The 23,233-nt window shown below is 50.9% G+C and overlaps 13 protein-coding genes across 13 annotated transcripts; 3 read left to right on the plus strand and 10 right to left on the minus strand.

Moving 5' to 3' along the window:
• Positions 1-233: 233 nt before the first annotated feature.
• Positions 234-1,333, minus strand: EI90DRAFT_3047045 (uncharacterized protein). Its single transcript, XM_039059519.1, has one exon. The coding sequence runs from the start codon at positions 1,277-1,279 to the stop codon at positions 557-559; it is 723 nt and encodes a 240-aa protein (XP_038918811.1). The 5' UTR covers positions 1,280-1,333; the 3' UTR covers positions 234-556.
• Positions 1,185-2,348, minus strand: EI90DRAFT_253547 (uncharacterized protein). Its single transcript, XM_039053196.1, has one exon. It carries the CDS (start codon positions 2,117-2,119, stop codon positions 1,487-1,489), a length of 633 nt encoding a protein of 210 aa, XP_038918812.1. The 5' UTR covers positions 2,120-2,348; the 3' UTR covers positions 1,185-1,486.
• Positions 2,349-2,622: 274 nt separating this feature from the next.
• On the minus strand, positions 2,623-3,480 carry EI90DRAFT_3047054 (uncharacterized protein). Its single transcript, XM_039059520.1, has 4 exons — positions 3,419-3,480; positions 3,078-3,370; positions 2,749-3,012; positions 2,623-2,683 (listed from the first exon to the last, which is right to left on the minus strand). The coding sequence occupies exons 2-3, from the start codon at positions 3,114-3,116 to the stop codon at positions 2,830-2,832; spliced, it is 222 nt and encodes a 73-aa protein (XP_038918813.1). The 5' UTR covers positions 3,117-3,370; positions 3,419-3,480; the 3' UTR covers positions 2,623-2,683; positions 2,749-2,829.
• On the minus strand, positions 2,929-4,115 carry EI90DRAFT_252522 (uncharacterized protein). The gene is made up of 2 exons (XM_039053174.1): positions 3,877-4,115; positions 2,929-3,627 (listed from the first exon to the last, which is right to left on the minus strand). The coding sequence occupies exons 1-2, from the start codon at positions 3,998-4,000 to the stop codon at positions 3,119-3,121; spliced, it is 633 nt and encodes a 210-aa protein (XP_038918814.1). The 5' UTR covers positions 4,001-4,115; the 3' UTR covers positions 2,929-3,118.
• Positions 4,116-4,231: 116 nt separating this feature from the next.
• Positions 4,232-5,419, minus strand: EI90DRAFT_3120047 (uncharacterized protein; the record flags this gene model as incomplete). The annotated part of the gene is made up of 2 exons (XM_039063269.1): positions 4,232-5,041; positions 5,087-5,419. The coding sequence occupies 2 exons, from the start codon at positions 5,417-5,419 to the stop codon at positions 4,232-4,234; spliced, it is 1,143 nt and encodes a 380-aa protein (XP_038918815.1).
• A 153-nt stretch (positions 5,420-5,572) lies between these two features.
• Positions 5,573-7,772, minus strand: EI90DRAFT_3287697 (uncharacterized protein). Its single transcript, XM_039067069.1, has one exon. The coding sequence runs from the start codon at positions 7,372-7,374 to the stop codon at positions 5,683-5,685; it is 1,692 nt and encodes a 563-aa protein (XP_038918816.1). The 5' UTR covers positions 7,375-7,772; the 3' UTR covers positions 5,573-5,682.
• Positions 7,773-8,144: 372 nt separating this feature from the next.
• On the plus strand, positions 8,145-8,551 carry EI90DRAFT_3047064 (uncharacterized protein). Its single transcript, XM_039059521.1, has 2 exons — positions 8,145-8,221; positions 8,284-8,551. Exons 1-2 carry the CDS (start codon positions 8,175-8,177, stop codon positions 8,543-8,545), a joined length of 309 nt encoding a protein of 102 aa, XP_038918817.1. The 5' UTR covers positions 8,145-8,174; the 3' UTR covers positions 8,546-8,551.
• A 242-nt stretch (positions 8,552-8,793) lies between these two features.
• Positions 8,794-9,864, minus strand: EI90DRAFT_252518 (uncharacterized protein). Its single transcript, XM_039053172.1, has 5 exons — positions 9,599-9,864; positions 9,455-9,495; positions 9,341-9,390; positions 9,169-9,280; positions 8,794-9,113 (listed from the first exon to the last, which is right to left on the minus strand). Exons 1-5 carry the CDS (start codon positions 9,642-9,644, stop codon positions 8,913-8,915), a joined length of 450 nt encoding a protein of 149 aa, XP_038918818.1. The 5' UTR covers positions 9,645-9,864; the 3' UTR covers positions 8,794-8,912.
• A 220-nt stretch (positions 9,865-10,084) lies between these two features.
• EI90DRAFT_3047068 (uncharacterized protein) lies at positions 10,085-10,788 on the minus strand (the record flags this gene model as incomplete). The annotated part of the gene is made up of 1 exon (XM_039059522.1): positions 10,085-10,788. Exon 1 carries the CDS (start codon positions 10,353-10,355, stop codon positions 10,086-10,088), a length of 270 nt encoding a protein of 89 aa, XP_038918819.1. The 5' UTR covers positions 10,356-10,788.
• Positions 10,789-11,780: 992 nt separating this feature from the next.
• On the minus strand, positions 11,781-13,913 carry EI90DRAFT_252729 (uncharacterized protein). Its single transcript, XM_039053179.1, has 9 exons — positions 13,711-13,913; positions 13,557-13,645; positions 13,398-13,450; positions 13,272-13,327; positions 13,164-13,211; positions 12,591-12,940; positions 12,509-12,535; positions 11,926-12,450; positions 11,781-11,867 (listed from the first exon to the last, which is right to left on the minus strand). The coding sequence occupies exons 2-9, from the start codon at positions 13,588-13,590 to the stop codon at positions 11,827-11,829; spliced, it is 1,134 nt and encodes a 377-aa protein (XP_038918820.1). The 5' UTR covers positions 13,591-13,645; positions 13,711-13,913; the 3' UTR covers positions 11,781-11,826.
• A 509-nt stretch (positions 13,914-14,422) lies between these two features.
• Positions 14,423-15,163, plus strand: EI90DRAFT_3120050 (uncharacterized protein; the record flags this gene model as incomplete). Its single annotated transcript, XM_039063270.1, has 4 exons — positions 14,423-14,480; positions 14,548-14,660; positions 14,770-15,064; positions 15,117-15,163. 4 exons carry the CDS (start codon positions 14,423-14,425, stop codon positions 15,161-15,163), a joined length of 513 nt encoding a protein of 170 aa, XP_038918821.1.
• Positions 15,164-15,663: 500 nt separating this feature from the next.
• Positions 15,664-20,434, plus strand: EI90DRAFT_3047074 (uncharacterized protein). The gene is made up of 17 exons (XM_039059523.1): positions 15,664-16,188; positions 16,252-16,940; positions 16,997-17,033; positions 17,095-17,216; positions 17,270-17,387; positions 17,453-17,463; positions 17,518-17,574; positions 17,624-17,665; positions 17,722-17,812; positions 17,874-17,914; positions 17,968-18,069; positions 18,125-18,284; positions 18,336-18,828; positions 18,888-18,939; positions 18,992-19,033; positions 19,093-19,112; positions 19,163-20,434. The coding sequence occupies exons 1-17, from the start codon at positions 15,711-15,713 to the stop codon at positions 20,157-20,159; spliced, it is 3,552 nt and encodes a 1,183-aa protein (XP_038918822.1). The 5' UTR covers positions 15,664-15,710; the 3' UTR covers positions 20,160-20,434.
• On the minus strand, positions 20,375-21,957 carry EI90DRAFT_256040 (acetolactate synthase). The gene is made up of 4 exons (XM_039053232.1): positions 21,534-21,957; positions 21,287-21,482; positions 20,755-21,223; positions 20,375-20,694 (listed from the first exon to the last, which is right to left on the minus strand). The coding sequence occupies exons 1-4, from the start codon at positions 21,806-21,808 to the stop codon at positions 20,591-20,593; spliced, it is 1,044 nt and encodes a 347-aa protein (XP_038918823.1). The 5' UTR covers positions 21,809-21,957; the 3' UTR covers positions 20,375-20,590.
• Positions 21,958-23,233: the final 1,276 nt, after the last annotated feature.

Raw genomic sequence — 23,233 nt, forward strand, 5'->3', positions numbered from 1 at the left:
ATACAAGGTGATCGCAGACCAGCAACATGCACTGTCTAACCCAAAATGAGCCTCTTACACAGTTCTGTGAAGTAAAGGGAAAACGAGCTTGTCGGTCGTTATCGTGTATGGAGTCAGAGAGGGCTCCCCGTCCGAGCGCACCACCGGTAGTGCTGCGACTACAGGGATGACAACAGGGACAGAGACTAGTGTGGGCCACAGAACATTGGGTTGGATCGCGGAAGTTAGTACATCGCCACCAAAATGTGGTGCTGGAGGCGTATACAGGACGGGGGGTCCAACTGCATCATAGAGCGTCGGGTATGGTCCCCGATACTTTTCATATATCGATTCTCCGCTTTGGGTGCTTAGCTGACGGGTGCTGAGCAGAGCAGCATCTGCGTTGTATGTGGAGTATTGGTGTCCCGCATGCCCTCCATCCTGGTCGACGTATTCATCTCCATGCCCAGACCTAGGTGATACGCGAGCGGATCTGGGAAGCCCATCAAGATTGTATTCTCGACTGTTTCGACGGCCGTCGCCCAAAGACAGAAGTTGACTGATTTGATGATCGTGATCAAGTGACTGATGCACGTTGGCTTGCCCAGGACGTTCTGCAACTCTTACTTAAGTGTATGATGACATCCTTCAGAGGGACACACATACTTCCGTAGTGTGGATATGGCGCAGGCGGCTCACCCAGCTCGGCGTGCCCGTCTTCGCGTTCAAACTTTGATGAGGTGCGGACCAATTCTGAAGACTCATCGTCATGGTGTTCCCAGCTATTTCGATAGTTGTTGCTTCGAGTTTGGACTTGCTGGTGGCTAGAATCGATGACGTGTGGTTGGCGCGCACCAAATTGTGAAGGGGATTCCGCGATTCCTGGAGGGGCAATGCTCCCATTTACGGCTGCGCCCACGCTCTGACGATAGCGTGCATCGTCTAGCGCGGCTAAACGAGTCTCTGCAGACGCCGGCGTTCTGATTGGTGACGGGGGTGGTCCTATATCTTCGCCTTCAATCCAGCGCCTTCTTTCCTCTTCGTTCCAAGTAGACAGACGATAGCCCTCGAAATCATCAACATTGCCGCCGTAGTCGTTCGTCTCGCCGCTGGCGCTATAGCTGTGCCCGCCGCCACCGCTGTGAGCGATGTTCACCGCTGGCGGAAATGGTTTTTTGGCAGGTGCCTGGGCGCTTTCAGCTTCTCTCGCATATGCTTCTTCGTCCCAGCCTTCCAGGACGTACTTCTGAAAGCCATTAACGTCGTGGCTCTCATTATGAGTGTCCGAGTACGACGCCATACGACCACAGTTAGCGGGTAGTTAATCTGGGTCGGAAATCTAACTGAAGGATAGCGCTCAGAGTCATTTTCCCAACCTCAATGATCCTTTTATACCCTTAACAAGGGCCTCAAAGCTGCCACTCACTTTATTGTGGTATAGTTCTAAAGGAATCCAAATGCGACGTGGTACATGAGCGCTTATTCTCAATAGCGCCTCTCGTAATGTTCATGTGCCTCTTGAATTCTCGGTACCCATGGGTACTGCATGAATAATCAACATTCCCGCTACTCTGTCAAATTTTTCGCTCCCGAATTGAATGGATGAATGACAGGGTTCTCTATTATTGCCAATTCCCTTATTTTCATCCCCCCCTTCCACCTCCCTTATCTTTGCACTCACGCTGGCCAACCTTACTTCCGCAATGAATCCTACTTGTGTCTCTCTCAACACATTCCCTTCAGCTCCCTGGCCCCAATGGCCCCTAACCCCGTACCGGCGCCTTCTCATACGAGGACTTACGACGCACAAAACCATGGCATTTCTGTGAACATTCCGCTTTCCGCCTTCCCCAACTTTGACAAGCACACATGTCGTAGACGATTCCCGCAAATATGATCGCACTCCCTTCGTAGTGCCGGAAAATGATTGTGCTCTTCCCCAACGAGGCTGCGGGCCGTACCTACATCGGAATCGAGCGTCGTTCAGCACCCAGGTCTGCTTTACCTGGCAATCACCTCCATCCCTCAGCAGCTCGATTCTCCAACTACTCCATATCTCCGCACGCTGACCCTTCCCGTGTGTGCCCTCACTGATCAGCAACAAAGTAAGTTTGGACGACTCGGATAGGGCAGTACCCATGCCACCAGAATTTTATCACTGGAAGCACGTCACCGTCGTGTCACTCGTAATATAAGCTCGAACATCACTCGCCGTCACGGCATCGCCTAACACTAATAGGTTTTCTGCTTATCATCCTATCCTCTAAATTATCCGCATGAATTTGCGGCCGCACTATTTGTGCGTTGGATCTGTCTTCCTGTTTAACTCTTTAACGATCAGCGATAAACGGTCGCGCTTAACACCCTACATTCATTGAATGCCGACTGTTAGGATGCTCCTTGGTTGTGTACCTATCTCCATGCACTAAAGCGTTCATTGCCACCGCTCCTATAACCTTTCCATGAGGGCCTGCGCACTATGATATTTCCTGCAATAGGCCCCCTTCGCGAAAGTTCGGATTCGCAAACAGCTTGCCAAATGAAAGTAATCGGACGTGCAAGGCGAGAAGAGTAGCGGGTTCTACCGGCATCCACCAGTTATTCCTTGTACATCTGGACCCGCGCCGCCGAGGATAGCGTGGGGCTGAATCCTCCTTTCCTGGCTTCGCCATCAGATTTAATGACGACGGACATGACCTCAAATGTGAGTGCGATCACAAATCCAACGCATCGCAGAAAACGCTTCTGATGCAAATACGCAAACTTCAGAGCAAATGAAGAACAGGCGCACTAATTAGTATTGTTCTTGGCGAACAGCAAATGCGTAGTTGTTGGAAATCTCGTAAGTACCTATTGGTGCATTATCGGGAGGGGTGCGCCGAAAGGGATCATAGCTTGTGTAGGCAGGTAGGGATGAGGGTATAAACCAGGTTGGACCGCGGGAGCCAACACATAACCCCTGACGGGTGGAACAACAAATTGGGCTGGAGGCCTATAAGGGATAGGAAATCCAACGGCTTCATAATCTGGCCGGTATGCTCCCTGATATTGCTCATACATAGGGTAGGAGTATGACTGATGGGTACCTTGTGAAACAGCATCTGCATTGTATATGGATAAAGGCGATTAGGCACCATTCTTATGATTTACAATCAGGAACTCCAGACTCACCATAATACGTGCGACTCGAGGACTGGTTGCATTTTGACTGCCTAGGAAGAACGTACTTCTCACGAAACCGTTTAGTCGGACAATACTGATCTGTTCTCGGCTTCTGCCATGTGCGAGAATGGTATTTCTGAGGCCCAGGAAATTGGGAATATTTGATGTAGTCGGGATGTTCTTCGTGTTCAGAATCAGGCGACGTGCGAGATCTTGCAGGCCAAATGTGGTAAGACCCTTCACTGTTCCAATAGCTCTCATTGGGAGATGAAACTAGGTGGCGATGGCTTCTGGGATCGTGGGCAAATCGAGACACGTTCACCTGTGCTGGATGTTCCGGGATTCCTGAAGGCAGGGTAGGAGCGGCCCCGTGGAGTGAGAATCTTGTGTACTCCTGATGCTGATCAACGTGCTGTTCTTCGTGCACAGACCTGAGTGGCATATGGGCGCTTGAAGACCCATCATAACTATATTCGCCAGAAGGGACTGGGGAATGGTTAACTTCGCTATCGACAGTGGGTCGGGCTGCATCGAATTGCGAAGGAGATTGCGTAAATACTCTTGGATGGTAATACAGGTCGTCCGGCAGGGACCCACGAGGCGATTGGACGAATGGAAATGCCGCTCTCTCGGCATTCATTTCCACCGACGCAACCGGCCGACTGATGGGCGCTTGATCCGCTCCTACCTCGAGCGCGTACGCATCTTCGTCCCAATCATCTAGAAAATAGTCACCAAATCCCTCATCACTCTGACCGGTGTCAACCTCGCCACCGTCACCATAGTAAGTGCCAACGCCGACGTCGTCGACATCGCTGTGACCCAGACTGCCAATGCGTTTCTCAAAGCCAGAAGCCATGAGTTCACAGCTGAGGGGTTGTTAATGGTGAGCGAAAGCCCAAAGGCCAGGCCCACCCCTTTTATTCAGCGACATCGCAGTACAGATCCCAGGGATTGCGAATTTGGGCCCCGCATGATTGCTCATTCAAGTTCTTGGTATCGCTTGGTTGCGCAGGAATCATGTGGCTAATGGATCCAATATCCCCGGTACCCGAGATACCTATAACTAGTCAACCATTTGTTGTACACTTTAAATAACTCGGGCTGTCGGGACGAGCGCTCGCGAGGCTCCACGGAACGTAATCGCAGATAGTACACAATGCTCAAGAATCCCGAGTAAAGGGCCCGGGATATATATGATGGATATACAGCAGAAGTTACAGTCCTCGACACCCTCGTAAAATCGTTGCGATGGTTCACCAATAACATCCTTCATACGAACCCTTGGACTTGACGGATATGATCCATGGTCAGATTTGGGTGGAGTGTGATCAAATGGTGAGTGATCAAGGCGGAAAGAACTGTCGCCCGGAGACCGGACTTGGTCAACGCTGGCTTCGGGAACACTTGTGCGTCGTTGGTCCACGTTGAAATTCGCTGGTGTGACCACTCCTTTCGTAGAAGGACCACTCGAACTTCCACAGGATGGGTATAGCGGACGTTGCTGGCGCCGGTCAGCATTCATTCCTTCATGGTCAGACATAGGCCCCTTGTGGACGAATTCTGAAGCCTCAACATGATATGGCATCTGATTGCTTCGAGAACCGTCACTAAGGGATGGAGCTTGGTGGTAGTCAGATCCTCCATCATTATATGCGCCGTCCAGCAGGGGTGGATGAGATGATTGGATGAAAGAAGAAGGCCCGCTCCCGCCGTTCAACTTCGTTGACGTGCGCGGCTGGCTCACGGGTGGCGCCAGCTGCGCTTCAGCACCGCGCGCGTATGCTTCTTCGTCCCAGTCATCCAAAACATAGCCATCAAAGTCATCAATACCATTAACGGCAACTTGACTCCGGTGACGCGCCTCTGAGTGCGGAGCCATGCGATCATGACTGGAGACCTAAGATGATTGAGTGAAAGAAGAAGGCCCGCTCCCGCCATTGACCTTCGTTGACGCGTGCGGTTGGCCTATGGGTAGTGCCCATTCTGCTCCTGTATCGAGCACGTATGCTTCGTCATCTTGGTCACTTGAGACGTAGTTCTCCAAGTCACCCACACTGTAACCGGCGCCTTGTCCAGACACCCCAGCACCGCTACCAATGCCGGGTCCTTGCTTGATTTCCTCAGAGTGCCTGTTGTCACTGACATCGTTCCCATCATTCCCGGCACTGTTATCGTAAGACTTGCCAACGTCAGCACTACCGGCACGCCTTAGGCCGGTCAACCGCCTCCTCGGATTAGGTGCTTGCCTGCCGTCGCCACGAACCTGACTATGCATCTCTGACCGCGAAGTTATGGTCGCATAACTGCCAGGTTGTTGACCCTCGAAAGCCTCCTTCGATCACGGTCCCTTTCGTTCACTGCAGCACAATCCCAAACGGTTGTAAATTTGGCCCTAATCATGCGGCTTGCTGACCCAATATGGTCAGATGTTATTTCAGATACTTCATAAACGGTGGATCATTTCTTAACTCAGGCAGCTGCGGGCGGGCGCGGGGCTCCTGCATGTGGCTAGATTAGAGGAATTATAGATTGGCAACATCAAATGTCCGTTCGTAAAGGGAGCTGGGGTATGGGAAGAATAGTTAGGAGCGTGGGCAGCCCTCGATGCCCTCGTGAACGCTTTTTAGTAGCCCATCGCAAGCGGTACACCAACGACACCATAGCCTGGAGCCAACACATAGGCCGGTACGGGAGGTAGAACGGGTTGTAGTGGAACTTGAACAGATGAGGGAGGTATATACGAGATAGGTTGTCCAACTGCGACATAGCCGGGCTGGTAGCCTCCCTGATACATTTCATGTGGCTCAGGGATAGCTTGTAAAACGGTATCTGCATTGCATGTGGTTGAAAGCGGTAAGCCATATTTTCGGCAATCTGATCGGCAACCTGAGGCTTACCAGAATGAGTCCAATACGAGGGCTGGTTGAGTCCTGGGTTCATAGGAGGGACGGGCTTGGCATGAGAGCGCCCGGGCGGATGATGCTGGTCCTCAGACAGCGTCCCCGACTTCCGGGGATGGCGTGGCTGATGTTGCGCAAACTGGGAATTCTGTGGATATTGGGCGTGCTCTTCGATGTGCTCAGGACGAGATGACGCGCGAGATTTCGAAGGCCTTGTCTGATAACTCTCGCTGGCAGATGGGACTTGGAGATGATCGCTTCCGAGATTGTGGGCAGGCATATTAGATCGTGCAGAATATTCCATGCCTCCCGTAGGAGCTCTCGCACCCCCATAGGACAGATGTGCCGTATGATCGTCGTATTCTCCTTCATGCACAAACTTAGGCGACGTGCGGGAGGGTCTTGAGGACCCATCACGTCGTTTGCTTCCACGGCTCTCACCCGGAGGAATTTGGTAGTGATCGTTAGGTACAATGACATCCTTCTTAGGAACCCCCGCATTGAATGAATGTCGTGCGCGACCAGATTTAGGCTGTGAGTAACTGAATGCTGAAGGATCAGAGCGAAAAGGCTCCTGGCTGGCTCCAAAAGCATCGCCTGGAGACGGGAATTGATGATCGCTGGCGTTGGGAACAGATGTGTGTGGTCGGGTGGGCGTAATAACATTCTGCATAGGAGCCTCGGGGCTCGATGAATATGGCCCACGGTCAGATTTAGGTGGAGTATAAAGGAACGAAGAATCGGCGTTTCGAAGACTGTCGCCCGGAGAGGGGTATTGGTGATCCCTAGCCCTGGGATCACTCGTGCGCGCTCGGGGCATGTTGAACTGAGTAGGATCCATTGTTTCTGAAGGCACGATCCCCTTCGGGGAAAGACCATCCGAACCTCCATAGGATGGATATTGCGGACGTTGCTGCCGCCGATCAACATTTCTCCCTTCGTGGTCAGACTTAGGCGGGGAGGGGAAGAATCCTGAAGCCTCAGCATGATGAGGCACCCGATTGTTTCGAAGACCGTCGCCAGGAGATGGAATTTTGTGGTTGTTGAATCGTGAAGGAGCCCGAGGCTGCGCGACCCCAGAATGGATGGTGTTCTCTTTCGAAGTATGGTTTGATCCCCCGTAACTAGGTAGGGGTGCACGAGACGATTGGATGAAAGAAGCATCGTTCACCTTCGTTGACGGGGGCATTTGGCTCATAGATAGTGCCTCTTCCTGTGCCTCACGCGCGTATGCCTCTTCGTCCCAGCCGTCCAGAACATAGTCATTAAAGACACCATTACTGTCAGCGGTGGGTCCAGTCGAATAAGGTGTCTTTGTGTGCTGGGCCATGCGATCACAACTGTAGATTAAACAGATGGGGGTCCAAATCCTTCAATCTCTGACTCGTTCACCCCTTTATACCTCAACAATACGCCTTAGGCGCGCTTGATTTCATGTGTGGTTATGATTTGATGGCGTTACACGGGTTGCGCCTTGCAGCGCCTTCTCTTCTCTCTAACGCGCGGTTTACATTCAGCCCAACCTGTGACTGGACGTTTACCCATTGCAGCGGCCGCCCCGCGGTCCTTTGATACCGGACCAAGAAAGGAGAGGAAAGGCTGTCCTTTTTCACACCGGATCCCACCCCTTTCCACACACTAGTCCATATCTGTTACTTATCCTTATCCCCTCAACCCCCATACAATTGGCTCAAAAGCTGACTTTCTCAATATTGTTCCCTTCGCTGCGAGATTCTGTCAGGTTTGCGAATCATACCAACGTGTTTCCCACCAATACATAAAGAACCCAACCCTGCTTATCGATATTCACACTCCTTTTTGTTGCTTTCGGTTTCTACTCCCAGCGCAATATCTTTTGTTGCTCACGTCAGGCGATGCCCGGTCTTAAGTAAGCTATGCCGAACCTAACAATCTGGAATGAATCCCGCCCGCCAATTCGTGTTTGATAACTATATACGCAGCAGGCAGTGTCCATACAATGGATTGAAAACACAGAAGTCTAACGACGACGGCACCCAAATTGTTTCAACTTTCACACAAGTAATGTACATGAGACAGGAAAGCATAGATCGCGGCACAACAGTCGCAGAGCCAATGGCCATTAAATCTGATCACGTCACCCTAGAATTGATGATTTGGGCCATAAGGGTGCTGTTGATATTGGGGTTCAGAATCATCTGGTCCGGTTTCCTAAATCAGCAACGCCTAGCGGCGACGAAGAAGACATAAATGCACTGACTTCGAGAGCCATAGATCCCACCTCCGAGAGTATTACGTGCTGCGGGGTTAGGTGCTTCGTGACGAACTCCTGCTGGCAGTTGCTGGTGAACTTGGTACGCATTGCCATGGGTATTACCAGGAGTTGGAGCATTGAACTGTGTTGGCGGTACGACCACTGGAGGATCGGGGTCCCGTACTGGAAGATCCGTGTGTGGTGCCTCATCTATCATCTCACCCTCCTCGTCGAGCTCAGCAGCATCCGACTGATGACGGTCTCTTGAGTGCACTGGGAAGTTCTCTCTGTAAGAAAATGTGCAAGGTCTATCACAGAAAGGTAATCCTGACCGTGTTGTGAATCCTGCCATGCCATAGGATTTGTGGGATTATAGGCTGGGCACAATTGTTTCACAAGTAGTTTACTGCGAACGTGGGATGCACTCACCATCTGGGTCGTACCAGCCGCGAGGTTCCGGCACTCTTTGAGATGACCCAGCAGGCTCGTGTTGCCTGTTGTGGTAATGGTAGTGTCGGTCCCGGTCCCTAGGTTCGTGTACCTGGGCCCCCGCCCTTCCACCGTCGAGCGGACGACTGTCGGGCCCGCCAGGCGGAGGACGCCTGCGAGGTTCCTCTGAAGGACCTTCGCTCCATTCAGTCAGTGTGCGGGACGCAGGCGGAAGACTCACCATCGGGTTGAACGTGTGGAGGATGAGGAGGGTGTGGAGGGTGTGGGGGGTGTGGGTCGGGCACTCGCGGTGCTGGTATTCTTATTGGGCGTGGGGGTGCGGGTGCGGGTGCGGGTAGATGGCCAACAGGGGGAGGCCCCAGAGCCGGAATAATGGCATAGGTGACCTTGATCACACAAGTGAGTCGTCCGATCACAAGGATTGGGCAAGGCAGGACTGACCGTTACTCTCCTTCGTAGGATCACTCTGCCGTCCAGATTTACCCGTGCCCTATCGGCCCCATCTTGAGTAGCGAACTCGACAAATCCAAACCCACGTAAACGCCCTGTCTCTCTGAATGACATATTTTATCAGCCGATCGTCAAAAACTGCGGATCGAGTGCAGGCGCCTACGGATTATGAGGGAGGACGACGTTTCTGACGTCGCCGTAGCGCTCTGCGTACTTCAGAGGGGCACGAGGTGATGTTTGAGACGGCCGATATTTCCAGGATCAATGCGGTACATACATGTGAGATGATCTCGGGAGTTGTGTCGAAGTCCAGATTTCCTGTAGGTAGGCGCCATCAGTATCCTACACGTGTTTTGAGCCCGAGGTGTCCCATTCTCTGGCCGCTTCGACTAGGTCGGGGACGAAATAGAATTGCGCTCACTTATACATATGGTCTTGTTAGGTGAGGGCTCAGGATGGGCCGCCATGGTTGATGGATGGGGGAAAGGGAATATGGTAGCCTGAAGCAAGTGCTTGCAATGATTCAGTGATCGATTTAATGCTGGCAATTGAATAAGGAAAGGGGCCTTGAGCGCTTGGGATTTCACAGCGCGGAGCAAGTGCCTCAGTTTGCCCACTCGGCGATAAGAAGGGCCGATTGGGGAGTGCTGCTTCAATGACACCCTCTACTGCCGATTCACGACAGCCGGGCGCAACTCGGCGTCAGTTAAATATTTGGTCCAGACACTCATCATGTGACGGTACAAGCGTTGAATTCATTGTTCTTTCTAGTGTTTCTGGTGTGCAAGTGTTGTGTTTTCTTTTGGTCTTTTTAGTCTGGCTTTCACTTCTGTTTCGTCTTATCGGTCAACGAGGTCAGTCTCGACCTTAGCGTGTATTGTAGCGGAGTTGTCCGAATCATAATACTGTCATATTGTATTGTCGTAACCACTTGCGTGTGGGTTCTTGTATCGACGCAACATAAAATTACAAGAGTTTTCGAAGAGTTTTCTGGCAGGCTGAGCAGCTATCATGATCCGCTTTGTCCAGAATCTCTCCATGTGGCTCATTTCATCGGAAAGCCGATCACCGGCGACGATTGACTGCCGTTGCAATTCCGTTCCTTGGGTTCCAGCGGCCCAAACCGGGCCTAGGAAAGCTACCTGACATACGCTGAGGTATACCTCGACCCCGAACATTCGTTCTTCCACCTGGGATGAATCGGGACAATTATGGGTTTGCAGACAGCTGTCTCATCAAGTTCACTTCACTTGAACCACGACGACTTATCTCAACGGGATGCTGATTCTCCACAGCCTGAGAAGGCCCTCGTAGCTATCGTGCTTGGCCACACCCCAGCTCGTGTCCTATTTCCAAATATTGTTTGGCCCTGATACACCTAAGAGTTCACGCCTTTCTTGACATGTCTTAACCATCCCCCGCTCGGACTGTGAGTCCGTACCAGGAATAGACCCTCTTCTTCATCGCGTAATTATCCTATCGATTCAGGGCCTCAAAGAGGCACTTCGCTGGTAGATTTGTCACCGAAAGTTCCCAAAGTGGAAATTCCATCGGTCGGATATGCGTTTGTCCGTCTATGGGACGCAGCGGCTGGCAAATCCATCGAACGTACTCCTACTGAGGACAACAGCATCGATGGCCTGGAAAGTTCTTCAAGCTTGCACGTTTTCAAAGCACGCATGATCGATCTTTGTTTTGCCTTGCGTCATTAATTGCCACATACTAAGTATGGTTCTCATTTGCTATGACGTGAGTCCAGTCTCCCAAATTCCTTTGGGCCTAACACAAATGAGCTAATCGAGGGTCAGTAGACATGAGGCTGTAATGCCACCACCCTGGCACGAAAGCAGCAGACAAGCTCATGCGGTAAAGGTTAAAGCTTCATTATCTCATTATCTTGTGAAGGCATTCCCAACTGAATGACCTCACTAAGTGAATCAAAATCCAATTGCCCTTCCCAAGAATTGGATACCAGGCGCAATTAAGTATGCCATGCCACCTTGCACTTTGGAAATCTTGACTAAACGGGCTGGTACGGTGGGAATGCTGACAGGAGATATAGCGCTGTTTTATGATCTGTGGCCGCGCGGCCTAACAGCATGTTGGGCAGCACCAGCGAGATCTGTCCCTCGCATCGGATCCTGCTCTTAGTGGAAGTGTCGCACGGCAAGCTCGGATACTGGTATGGCGATAACATGACATTATGCGACGGCGCCAACGTCCCATCACACAAAGTCGCAGTGGAGGCTCACCTAAGATCGTAGAGCTTCAAGTCTGCCATCTTGCCATTGTCTCCTATAAATTCGAGAGTTCATCTGTGATCAAATTGGAATTCAATTTGACGCAGTTGCAGGAAGCCTGTCAAAAAGGTGATCGTACTTCTGAGCGAAAGACACGGGACGCGGAGGTCGTGTTTGATTTATCGGCGCACGGTGATACAAACTGGAGAAACAGACGAGGAAATATGCAAGTACTCTTTGCAAGGTGGATACGGGCATTGCAAGGCGAAAATGTTACAAGTGGAAAGAAAGAGAATAGACTATAGCATTTCTGATTAGTGAGCACCGGCGGCTCACTAGAATTTAAGGAAAGCGCGACACGCAAGAACCAATCAGACCAGCGTCATGGTGGCCGCCCCTTCGTTCCTCATCAGTGAGGCCTCCGCCCAGAGTCGTAATTGTGCCTTTGGTCTGTTACAGACCCCTTTTCAGTAAGGCTGGTCGGCGTGTACGGTCTACAAATACGAACCTTGTGGGTATGCGGGGTGTTCCTGTCGCCCCCGGGGATCCGTGGATGGGAGGGGGCTCTGCTCTTGTCCCTGAAAACCCTCTGGAAGCGGAGAGTCATATGGGCTGTAAAGACCCGTTGGTCCCGAGGCCGGATTGCTGCTGACATGTACGTTGAAGCGGTTTTCCTGGCCCAGTAAGTACTGGTCATCTGAACTGTCTGGACTGAGAGTTGGACGACTGTCGGAGCCACTAGCATAGTGCTGTGGACGCCTCAAGTGTGCTTCTGAATCGTCCCTAGGATTGTGAACCCTTCCTGAAGCTCCGGAGATCGGGTTTCCGGGAGTCTGTACATTGCGGTACTGACTCCCGGAACTACCTCCAGCAGTGGGCTGTGGGCGCATTACGTTTGAATCATCCCCAAGACTGTAAGCTCCTCTTGAAGATCCCGAGGTTAGATCACTGACGGTCCGTGCATTGGGGTGCTCGGGGTGTTGTTGACTGCTCGAACCCTCTGGGTTGCGTGATGAGCCACTGCCGGCACTGTCTACATTGCAGGATGAGCGGCTTCTGGAACAACTATGAGGGATACGACAATGACTTACAACGTAACTGAGTTACACCATATTCATCTGATTTACAGAACGGATGAGCAACAAACGGATACATGGTTGAGATCAAACAGACCTGTCTTCGTTTTGCGTTGATGTTGTATGTCATCGGGACTTCGTTCCTCTCCAGAGTAGCCCCCCCGCTGCCTCCGGCTCGAGCCCGCAGTAGTAGGATCGGCGGAGGTACGACGCCCAGGGCCTGCCTGCCCGATAGAAGGCTCATTTCTGCCCTGACCCCGGGGTTCAAGTTGGTGGTGTCCGTCGGGGCCAACAGCGTGGGGGTCCCAGTTGCGACTGCGACGCAGCTCCGTGACTTGCCCTGGTCCTTCAATATGGCGATTATCCTGCCTGCCCCCTGGTATGCCCTCTCGTGGCTCGCGGCGCCTTGCAGCATCGTCTCCGAGGGGCCCGCGAGGTGCGGCCGGGCCGCGCGGAGGCTCAGGGATGTCCATTGGAAGCCGAGGAAGGTCAGGCGGCTCAGGTTCTCGGCCCCTCCCTTCGAATCGGGCCACCGTCGCATAAGAAACCTGGTTGATTTGGATGATGCTCAGGGCTGAAGTGCAATGGTTCACTATAACGCACCTCCAGTATACGTCCCTCCCACACACTTTTATGTAGAGCATTTAATGCGGCCTCGGCCTGATCCGGGTGTCGATAGGACACGAAACCGTATCCCCTGTTCCCCCGTTCTGGGTTCCTGAATAAGATTAGTTGATATAGTCAGCGCAAATTCGACAGCTTGACCCTGTGGGCTTACGGTGGTTGAGGAGGGGGGACATTGATACCTTTTACTTCTCCATATTGCGAGGCCAACTAAAGGGGGAGGGGAGAGAGATGTCAATCATCCTTGTTGCTGACAACCTCTGACAACCGGCTATGTCACCTCCCAAAGGCCCTCGATCGCCACATCTCTGGGGATGAAAAAATTTATGTTTCCTTCGGGCGACCGAAGAAGGAAGTCAGTACGCGTGTTTCCATAGAGCCTAATCCCGCGATCACAGGTCGCAGGCGAACAGATAAGCAGGCTACAAAGATTACGTACGTATGCAGAGGGTATTATAGTCGAACTGATCCATCAATGCAAGTGCTACTAATGACTTCTCAATAGCAGAGGGAAGGGAATGGTTTGTCCTGTATAAGAGGCTTGTACTAGTCCAAGCTTTTATAGAATAAATCCAGAACTGGGCGCTAAGAACCTAATTCATTGCAGACATCGTTGTTCACTTCCACCTCTTGTCATATTGTCGAGAAATACATTCATGAGTATCTCCTCTGCCGGCGCCTTGTGATAGCGCTTGGATGGATGCCTTCGACAGTGAATACGCAGCATTGGCCGACGTCAATAAAATTCAATCCGATACAATAAAATCGGGGAACGCCATTGAATGCGGGTCTAGACCTCGTGACTAAAGAAGTGACCCAAGGGAAGTGCCGACTTGCCTTAAATAGTGAGTAGCGGTGTAGAGGTAGCTCATCTTTCCCTCCCTCACACGCATTACACCAAGATGTCCGTTAATCCAGGAAAAATCTACGTTGGTCCGTTTGCGCATTTCGTCACTTCCCTACCTTGTCCTAGGGGGAGTCATGCTCTTCCATTTCTTGCATGAGTGCGATTGACCTGCTGAGTGTAACTTCGCTGGCAGCATTGCTTCATCAGGGGACTTGGATCCCATCTTCTGTTTCTTCTCTTCATCTGATTCTGGAATGCCGTAGGGAATTTAAGCTGGGGTACCACTGATGTTACCCTTCGTGAAGTGCGTTTGCGCCCTTGTTGTTCTGAGAGACTGAGTTCACCCTTATCGTTGCCACGTTTCCCCACTCAATTCATATTCAGGCGTTCGAAAAGTTTGGTTTGGTTACAGACGTGCGTATTTATGAATCGTAACGCTGTTTGACATTTAATCTGAGATGGTCAATCTGCATGGGTTGTTCACTTCGTATGCGCAGTGTATCGTTATGCGTGATCGTCAGTGTTAAGCACCCTCATTGTTGCACTGCGTTCATTTCAAGCAAATGAATTTTTATAACTTCAGGGGAGAGTGGGAAGTCGCGTGGATTCGGTTTCGTCACTTATGGTTCAAAATCTGAGGCCGACTTAGCTATTGGTGGAATGAACGACCAAGAACTCGATGGTCGTCGTATCAAGGTGAGCATTGTCGGTTAGTAGTGCTCGTCCGGTTGAATTCAATGGAGAAAATATCCTTGTCGGCCTGCTGCTGCTGCGATGGTTCGGTGGTGCACTCTGACACGCCAAGGTTAACTTTGCCAATGCTCGTACGCAAGGCTACAACACTACAGCCCCTGTAACCTATGAAGCCTATGGAGGGGGCTATGGTGGAGGCTACAGCGGTGGAGGGGGTTATGGCGCCGGCGGAGGCTACGGTCCAGCTGGAGGCTACTCAGGTGGTGGAGGATTTAATGCCGGCGGTGGCTATGGCAGTAGTGGAGGAGCTTACCAGGGGGGCACATACGGCAATCCTGGAGGCTATGGAGGAGGGGGTTATGGCGGAGGTTACCCTCAAGGTGGACAAGGTGCTGCATATGGCGGAGGTATGGATGACATTTACATGACACTCGTTCCGCCACTGAATATATTGGTCAGGGTATCAACAACCACCTGCCAACTACGGTGGTGGTGGCAATTATTAGAGGGTCTCTTCAAGTAATGGATGTCCTCCGAAAATCATCTACCCCCCACACGTGCTCTTTCCACTGTCTTCCTTTCTTTTTCTTTTTCTTTTTAATCTCATCTTCTGCCTTCCTTCATTGTCTTTTCCCTATTGGGTCCCTATGCCTGCTTTATCCATTATGCGAATCCCTTCGCGCATCCGGCTTCGTCTCATTGGTTTGGTTTCCGTCTCATTTGCATCACTCGTTCTCGTTCTGGTGTTCAATGTACCAAGAAGGCTTCGCTCATAGTTCTAGCAACCCACCATGTAGCTTTAGGATGCGTTCTCGTTGTGATTCTCTATCTCTTCATTACCCCTTATTTTCCCTCTTACAATCCTTCATCATTTCTCATTCTATGTGTCATTTACTCTGTCCTGAATACCTTGCCAATGATTACGTCTCCTTCCTGTCAATGTCCACTGTTTATGCAGCTGCTGTTTCATCCACGGGGAAAAACTCAGCTGCGCCTATAAAAGGCAGTCCAATTCGCACGCCTTTGCCTCGAGTTCTTGGTTCCACCCGCACCATGTCAACCATGGCGATACCATGGCCTCGCTCGTATACCCCTCTCTTCATTTTCGATGTTGCCTCAGTTTCCGTGCTGCTATTACTTTCGTTTTCCGTTGCGTTTGTTCGATCTAACCCAACAACGAAAGATGCAGCGCCGACCGAGGTCACGCCAGTCCTCGTGTCACAATTAACGCCTAGGCGAGTGCTCATCCGTACGCTGGTAAGTTTGGCGGCTGCGACATACGCCGCCGATGCCGCAGTTGCTATTTTACGAGCAGTGCTCGCCGGCGTTTGGGACAGGCCTGGTCCCTTGGGTCTTGCGAGCTACTTGATTGGATTGGTGGCTTTCAGTACACTCGCTATTTTGCTCGCATGGAAAGACTACAAGGGCATTGATGCTTGGCAGAGGAGGAGGGTGCGCGTCTTTGCAGCGCTCGCCATAATTTTCGGGGTTGCACATATTATCGTCGTGGCCAGCTCTGGGTCGCTCAAAGGTTCGAATCCTTACTCACGTTCTTTCGGGGAATAAGAATGGTGACCCACATACACACTTGTAGACCGAAAACCCCCAGTTGGTATTCCCGAAAACCCGACAACTCCCGCATTGCTGTACTCTCCTTTCGTACATTTTGCGCTTTCGGTCCTTCGCCTGCTTATTATTTTGCCACTATATCCCGCTCTTTCCCATCCTTATCATTCATATGTCCCATCTGACATATTGCGCACCCAGCAAGCCGTAGAGCAGGAAAACGCGACTAACGGCAATTCGCTCCTCGTTCCGGCCGACACACCGTTTGAAGCCTGCAGCGGCCTAGATGCTCCGAAGCCTCAATATGGCACATTCACGAACGTAACGCGGCAGCCATCTACGTTGACGACCCGTACATCCACGCCCGCACCATCCGACCACCCGGTTCCCAAAAACCCTCTTCCAAAAGGGCCAGATCCCAAAGCTGAAATCAACCTCGACCCGTCATGGAGTGAGATGTGGCACCGCATCCGTCGTCTCTTCCCTTACCTTTGGCCTCGACATGAACTCAAGCTCGAGGCCCTTGCCTTCTTCTGTGTTCTCCTTCTGGTTGCGGGGCGTTTTATCACTTTCTTTGTACCTGCAACTTTGAAGAAGCTCGTGGAAATCTTCGAACAGCAAGGACAGACTTCCAGACCTAGTCCTTGGGGCTTTTTACTCCTGTACGCTGGATTACGATTCCTGCAAGGGTCGGGCGGATTGGCGGCTCTTCGTGATGTACTTACGTCCCTGGCATGATGTGTTGAGAGTTAACATTCTAACTTTCGCGATAGGTTGCATGGACTCCGGTTATGCAATACTCTGACAGACGTACGTCCAATATTGTTTTTTCTTGCCTGTGAGGTGGTAATTAATCTGGTCAAATGTTCAGACATGTCACAGTTGGCGTTCGACCATCTCTTGGGTCTATCTTTGGCGTTCCATATCCGCAAGAAAACCGGGGAAATCCTCCGCATTCTGGACCGTGGTGCTGCGATCAATCGAGTTTTCGAGGTTTGTGTATTTCGCGTAAAACATTCCTCTTGCTTGATGTCATCCTGTTGTAGCTCATTTTGTTCAGCGTGGCCCCAACCATTATTGACATCATTGTCGCTCTCGCCGTTTTTGTCCATTTCTTCAATTGGACTCTCAGTGCCGTGGTGTTCGGAGTGACCCTTGCGTACAGTAAGTCTATATCCTTTCGGCGTTTTCTCTCGACGTTGAGAAAATTCCCTTCCGACAATGATGAGTTACGGCATCTGTATGTTATCATCGTACCAATTTTTTTATATGCTCCTCACTCTTTAACGTTTAGATTGCTATCACTTCGTGGCGAACCAAAATTCGTCGCCAAATGAACGAGCGTGATGTGGTTAGTTGCTGCTATGATCTTGCAACGCTCGTTTTTTTACATGCTGTAGATCACTCGGGGCATTCACACCGATTGCCTACTCAACTATGAGGTGAGTAACATAGGTATTTACAATTTTATGATCGATTAAGTCCGAATTCCGAATAGACCGTCAAGTATTTCAATGGCGAGATGCACGAAGGCGAGCGATATAAGGAAGCTATCCGGAACTATCAAGTTCTGGAGTTTAAAGCCATAAGTGTGTGGATTCCTCAGTTACCCGTGAACCGACATCCACTCATTTATTTCATATCCCATAGCCGCTATCCACCTGCTCAACTTGGTCCAGAACTTTATTATCGTTAGTAGCCTCATCGGGTCGGCTGGTTTGTCCTGCTCATGCACTATGCGCAGACGTTTGGATTACTTATTGGTAGCCTCCTTGTTGCTGCCGAGATCGTGAATGGTCGCAAGTACACCAGCGACTTCGTCTTCTTCATTACCTACCTTGCTCAGGTAAGTAAAGTCACAGTCTTTCGGTGATTCGTCTTGCCAATCTTATTCTTGCCAGTTCTATGGGCCATTGAACAATCTTGGCTACATTTACCGTTCTATCAATTCAGCTCTAGTTGATACTGAGCGTTTGTTGAAGCTTCTAGATGAACCTACCGACGTCAATGATAAACCCGGTGCACATGATTTGATAGTGACCAATGGAGAAATTGAATTCCGTGAGTCCAGTGTTCGGATGACGTTGTTCTTGTTTTGTGACATTTTATCAGGCAATGTCTCCTTCACTTACGATGACAGGACGACCGCTCTCAATAATGTATCCTTCAAGGTCCCGAAGGGATCCTCAGTTGCTTTGGTTGGTGAATCCGGTTCTGGAAAGAGCACTATTTTGCGGCTCCTATATCGCTTCTACGATCTTAAAGAGGGTCAAGGCTCTATTCTCATCGACGGCCAGAATATCCAAGACATTACTCAGGCAAGTCTTCGACGTGCAATTGGTGTTGTGCCACAGGACAGTGTTCTGTTCAATGACACCATTGCTTACAACATTCGATATGGCAAATTTGAAGCGACTCAGGAAGAGATTGAATATGCGGCGCAGGCTGCCCAGATGCATGAGCGGATTTTGAGCTTCCCCGATGGATATGAAACCAAAGTCGGGGAGCGTGGTGTTCGGCTGTCCGGAGGAGAGAAGCAACGCGTATCCATTGCGAGGACGTTCTTAAAGAACGCCCCAATACTTTTACTTGATGAAGCAACCTCGTGCGTGATTCAAATTCATCGTGTTCTCTGCAGTCTTACTGGGGACACGCTACTTTAAGGGCCCTCGATACTACCACCGAGAAGGATATTCAGAAGGCTCTCCATAATCTCGTGCGTGCTGGATACCAAACCATGTTTGTTTCCCGCGTTGACACTCTGCCAGGTGACTGGTCGCTCCTCGTTGTCGATTGCCCATCGACTTTCGGTAGGTGTTCATTGAATTTGAATTGGCCTAATGTGTGCTGATATGCATGCCTGTCACAGACGATTGTTAGTTCGGACGTGTAAGCGCCGTGTCTCCCCGCTTTGGGAAACCTACTCATTGGTTCATTAGCATCTTGGTTCTTAAAGATGGCGAGATTGCGGAAAGAGGGAACCACGGCGAGCTACTTCAGGCTAACGGTATCTTCGCGCGCATGTGGGCAGAACAGATCAAGGTCGACCATAGTGAAGACCTGATTCACTTGAACGAAACGGAGCAGCAAGCTGACGGCTATATCGTGCCGGAAGAAGCTCAGGTTGAACCCTTGGAGGCACCGGTCGAGCCTGAGCCATTCGCCGAGCCATCCGCCATCAAGGAGATTGAACAGGTTGACCAGCCTAGGGAGGACATTGCCTCATCACCAAAGAGCACGACGGAATTCATTCGCGAGGAGCTAGAACCACCCAAGGTGACCCCCGAGATCTCCGAAGCGCCAAAGGATGAAGAGTCGAAGCAAGAACTTATTGCTGAAGGTCTTTCATCTGGGGGTGCTGCTGCCACCGAGCCAGTCATCGAGTCGCCTGTTGCATCCCCATTTTCTGCCCCAGTCGCATTCCCTGTCAGTGATGACGCTTCTAGTGTCAAAGTTACAGACTCTCCGGCCCTCGAACCCGCCAGACCCTCCCTTGAACCCGACGCCGCATCTATTTCCGCCGTGCAGTCCCCTGGGATTAAATTTGCGCAGACTGAATCGCCCCGCACGGGCACCCCTGAGCCTACCGATGAAGGCAAGCGTCGACGTGTCTCGTCACAAAATTTCCAGAAGATTGCTCGAAGAATTTCGCTTGGAGGTAAAAAGGGAGGTCAACAAGCTGCTGACGCTGCTCGTGCCGTTGCGCGCGCCCTGACTGGGGGTGGAGGAGACCCGTCTTCTCGCCCAGAATCGCCCACCCCCAGGGAAACACTCGCCACCCGCATGGGCTTCAGGCGCGCTGGTTCGAAGGATGACAGTAGTCAACGAGAGGGAAGTGTTCGCGACAGTGGAAGCTTCGTAGCCGATGATTCCCCAACGTCCTCACTCGAGCCTTCAAAGACCAAGAAGAATAAGTCGAATAAGGGCAAGAAGTGAATTCTCATGGATGATCGAGGTTAATAAGATTCGGATATCTACTGTTATATTTTCTACCCACCCATCCACGCCGGCGCCCTTCAAACAGGTGTGACATTCTATTTCAAGCCTCCCTTCCCTGTCCTGTTTCCTTTGTCCCTGAAGACTGTTTAGTCTGAATGATCTACGTCCTATCTCACGCGTTATGATTCCTCACGCCCTTCATGCCATACCATGTTGATACCTCATTTCAATCGATTGGTTTGCCTCGCGAATAAATTAGGCCAGCTGCTCTGCAAAGGTCGCTCCAGGAAGATGGATTCGATAGTCGTTACTAACATTAATATCGTCCCTCAACATCCCAAAAGTGTACAAATATGGTGACAATCTTGCCATCATGAGATAGCCTGATAGACACTTTTAAAGCCTAGCACAGAAACTAACAATAATCTTCAGCCAGGGGGGAGGAGGCTGGCATCCACAGCATCCGAAATGCTTGTGGGATCTTCATCTTCAAGAGACCTTGGTAAAGGTGTCCGAGGCATTACCATCACACCTTGGAACGCAGTGTAAGCAAAAGATCTTGCGCGTGGAAAGCGGTGGTGTTGTGACGTACCTGTTCGGGCTGACTCAATGAGGCCAAAAGGCTTCAGCAATGACAAGAACGCCTCTACGCGACTCGTCTTCCCACTCATCTCAACAATAACACTATTTTCGCTGATGTCTACAACCTTGGCATCAAATTGATCCGCTAGATTGCGAATGTGGCTGAGATGTTGGTGTTTTATCCGGAGGGCTTCCGATGGTGTCAGTGTACGAGCCTCGGCCGATGCAGGCTGCGGCTGCTGTTGACCGCTATGCTGGAATGTTTCAGCGAGGACCATTTCGCTCCTAAGTTTCTCGGCAGCCACTTCACTCTCGCGGTCATGCATGAAACCCTCAGCGTTCCTGCTGGGCTCGTGCGAAGGTCCACCAACGAGTTGGTCTGCTAGGTACTCTGGACCGAGGATGGACACTTTTGCAAGCAGGAGTTCCCGTTCAATCAAGCGGGTGTTGGTGTAATTAAGAACAGCCCAGACAGGCACCTTGTGAATAATTAAAAGGAAAAAAAAATGAATAGATTTTTTGGAGGGAATTTGCGTACTTACGAGGTCTTCTAGTTGGCGTCGGGCCTGTTCGACGACACCATCTTGCCCGGTCAAAACGATAGTCATTCGACTGAGGTCTCGGATCTCAGTTCGACATACGACCAACGAATCAATATTGAAACCCCTCCCAGCAAGTGTCCCTGAGATTCGAGAAAGCACACCCGGTTCATTCTGAACAAGGCAGTTTAAAATGTGTCTGTGTTTGACATGAGCCTGGTGCAGGATGAAGCAGAAGGAGAAAACTCACTTCTTGAATGGTTGAGAACTCGGGGGAGGCGTATTGTACAGAATATTCGTCACTGCCTCTTCTGCACTTCGCGCTCTTGGGAGATCGGTAGCGGGGAGAGGTGGTGGTCGCGACAAGTGCTTTTGTTTGTAAGTCAGAGCAGACGTCGAGTCGTCCGCCGTTCTTGGGGGACCAGACTGAGTTGATCGCGAAGATGAAGACCAACGCATTTTCAGAGCCGAAATATGTTGAATCCTAGCACATGGTAGCCGTAGGTGGCGTTGCAACACGCTCATCGAGTCTCGCGTTTTTCGAAAGGATTATTGAAAGCGGAGTCGGCCGAAACAGGATTTGAGTCATTTCGGGATTTCGCTTGGTCCATGTGCAACAATCATTCTTCATCATCAATACTGATGCGAAGCTGCACGTGTGCGTGTTACATCTGTATCTGCAACAATGTGCCACGATGCAGCAACAATGGCGCTCATTGAATGCATAGCTCAAGATCGTGTTGTAAACGCGGCGTTCCAAATATGGCAACCCGCTTCAGCGGTTCACTCGCAACCAAGATGTAATATAGAAAGAAATATAACTAAAATACACACGGCGCTCCAGCGCCCATATTTATACTCCTCAACAATATTCCAGGCTCTTCTATGCCCAGCGCTTACGCAGGCGCCTAGTAACCCGTAGAATATTCTCGGATATTCCGGTTCAATTTCATCATGTGACTTGTATTCCAACAGATCGGTTCAAATACGAACTTCTATTCATTGAACAAGTTAAAGTACTGTACCCACATGACCAACTACCTGTCATGCGTCACGCGGGCTCGCAGGTCAGGCTCATTTGAAGACTCTGTCACGCGTCACGCGAGGCAAGTGGTCAAATTATCCCATGTCACGCAAAAATGCTCATTCACTTGTGGCTATGCAAAGGCTATATCAAATTTCCTTTTTCGGGTAATTGGTATGTTCCGAAAGAAAAACAGCCACCTCGTCCAAATTGTGTGTTTTTCTAGCTTGCATTCCATGACCAAGGTCGGAGGGAGCCAAAGCAACCTCATCAGGCTCAGCCATTTTCCCGAAATTAGCACTGCCTCCCTTTTGGGGCCCAGCTGGCCGGTTGGGTGTCACGCATCAAACTGAGTCGCCGGTTGAAAATTTTGTGTCACGCTCAGGACCCAGCCGGTAGTTAGTCATGTGGGTACAGTACTTCAAACTGATCAAGCAAGATCCGATGTGGCTGTCAGGGCAACCACACCTGACCATACAACCCCAGAACCACCTTCCCTGACCTCCCCCCACTTCCCTCATCCTCCTATCTTCACACACCTTTCGCAACTACAGCCTGCATGCGAACCCATGGGAAAAATCACGTGGGTCAAGGTGAGCAACTCGCCTTAACCCATGTGACACCTTTTCCACATCATGGGAACATGCTCGGCTCCTACCCTTAGTCACGTTACAAACTGTATAGTACATTTCCCTTTTATAGTAGCCAAGCGGGGAATAGGGAAACTTACCCTTCTTCTCAACTCAATCCCTGCTTAGGCAAGTTGTAGCTACCTTCCATAATACATGACAACTCAATCCCCGCTTAGTGAGTTTGAGGAGCTTGGGGTAGGATCCAGCACCTGGCTACCTGGGACACTGCAAGTGTCCAGTTCTGAGGTAGGGCCGCCCCCGGACAGAGGCCGGGCCCTGACAGTGGCACAGGCA

The sequence above is a fragment of the Cantharellus anzutake genome (genome assembly GCF_015039405.1).
Source record: "Cantharellus anzutake strain C23 chromosome Unknown EI90scaffold_12, whole genome shotgun sequence".
Classification (NCBI taxonomy): Eukaryota; Fungi; Basidiomycota; class Agaricomycetes; order Cantharellales; family Hydnaceae; genus Cantharellus; species Cantharellus anzutake.

Excerpts from the sequence above, each read along its gene's own strand:
- EI90DRAFT_252518 (XM_039053172.1), bottom strand. The coding sequence starts at position 9,644 with ATGGCGGCCCATCCTGAGCCCTCACCTAACAAGACCATATGTATAA. Across the intron at positions 9,496-9,598 it reads TAACAAGACCATATGTATAA|GAAATCTGGACTTCGACACA; the intron begins GTGAGCGCAATT and ends GCCTACCTACAG. Across the intron at positions 9,391-9,454 it reads CTCCCGAGATCATCTCACAT|TACGCAGAGCGCTACGGCGA; the intron begins GTATGTACCGCA and ends GCCCCTCTGAAG.
- EI90DRAFT_252729 (XM_039053179.1), bottom strand. The coding sequence starts at position 13,590 with ATGGATCAGTTCGACTATAATACCCTCTGCATAC. Across the intron at positions 12,536-12,590 it reads TCAACGCAAAACGAAGACAG|ATGAATATGGTGTAACTCAG; the intron begins GTCTGTTTGATC and ends TCTGTAAATCAG. Across the intron at positions 11,868-11,925 it reads ACACCCCGCATACCCACAAG|ACCAAAGGCACAATTACGAC; the intron begins GTTCGTATTTGT and ends GGTCTGTAACAG.
- EI90DRAFT_252522 (XM_039053174.1), bottom strand. The coding sequence starts at position 4,000 with ATGGCTTCTGGCTTTGAGAAACGCATTGGCAGTCTGGGTCACAGCGAT. Across the intron at positions 3,628-3,876 it reads TCAGAGTGATGAGGGATTTG|TCCCTTCTGGCGAATATAGT; the intron begins GTGACTATTTTC and ends ACCATTCCCCAG.
- EI90DRAFT_3047054 (XM_039059520.1), bottom strand. The coding sequence starts at position 3,116 with ATGGTGCCTAATCGCCTTTATCCATATACAATGCAGATG. Across the intron at positions 3,013-3,077 it reads ATCCATATACAATGCAGATG|CGGCCAGATTATGAAGCCGT; the intron begins CTGTTTCACAAG and ends CAGGGAGCATAC.
- EI90DRAFT_3287697 (XM_039067069.1), bottom strand. The coding sequence starts at position 7,374 with ATGGCCCAGCACACAAAGACACCTTATTCGACTGGACCCACCGCTGAC.
- EI90DRAFT_3047074 (XM_039059523.1), top strand. The coding sequence starts at position 15,711 with ATGTCAACCATGGCGATACCATGGCCTCGCTCGTATACCCCTCTCTTC. Across the intron at positions 18,285-18,335 it reads CAATGGAGAAATTGAATTCC|GCAATGTCTCCTTCACTTAC; the intron begins GTGAGTCCAGTG and ends ACATTTTATCAG. Across the intron at positions 18,940-18,991 it reads AGAAGGCTCTCCATAATCTC|GTGACTGGTCGCTCCTCGTT; the intron begins GTGCGTGCTGGA and ends ACACTCTGCCAG.
- EI90DRAFT_3047064 (XM_039059521.1), top strand. The coding sequence starts at position 8,175 with ATGATTTGGGCCATAAGGGTGCTGTTGATATTGGGGTTCAGAATCAT. Across the intron at positions 8,222-8,283 it reads ATATTGGGGTTCAGAATCAT|TTCGAGAGCCATAGATCCCA; the intron begins CTGGTCCGGTTT and ends AAATGCACTGAC.
- EI90DRAFT_3047045 (XM_039059519.1), bottom strand. The coding sequence starts at position 1,279 with ATGGCGTCGTACTCGGACACTCATAATGAGAGCCACGACGTTAATGGC.
- EI90DRAFT_256040 (XM_039053232.1), bottom strand. The coding sequence starts at position 21,808 with ATGAGCGTGTTGCAACGCCACCTACGGCTACCATGTGCTAGGATTCAA. Across the intron at positions 21,483-21,533 it reads AGTTCTCAACCATTCAAGAA|ACACATTTTAAACTGCCTTG; the intron begins GTGAGTTTTCTC and ends TGTCAAACACAG. Across the intron at positions 21,224-21,286 it reads GACGCCAACTAGAAGACCTC|GTGCCTGTCTGGGCTGTTCT; the intron begins GTAAGTACGCAA and ends ATTATTCACAAG.
- EI90DRAFT_253547 (XM_039053196.1), bottom strand. The coding sequence starts at position 2,119 with ATGGGTACTGCCCTATCCGAGTCGTCCAAACTTACTTTGTTGCTGATC.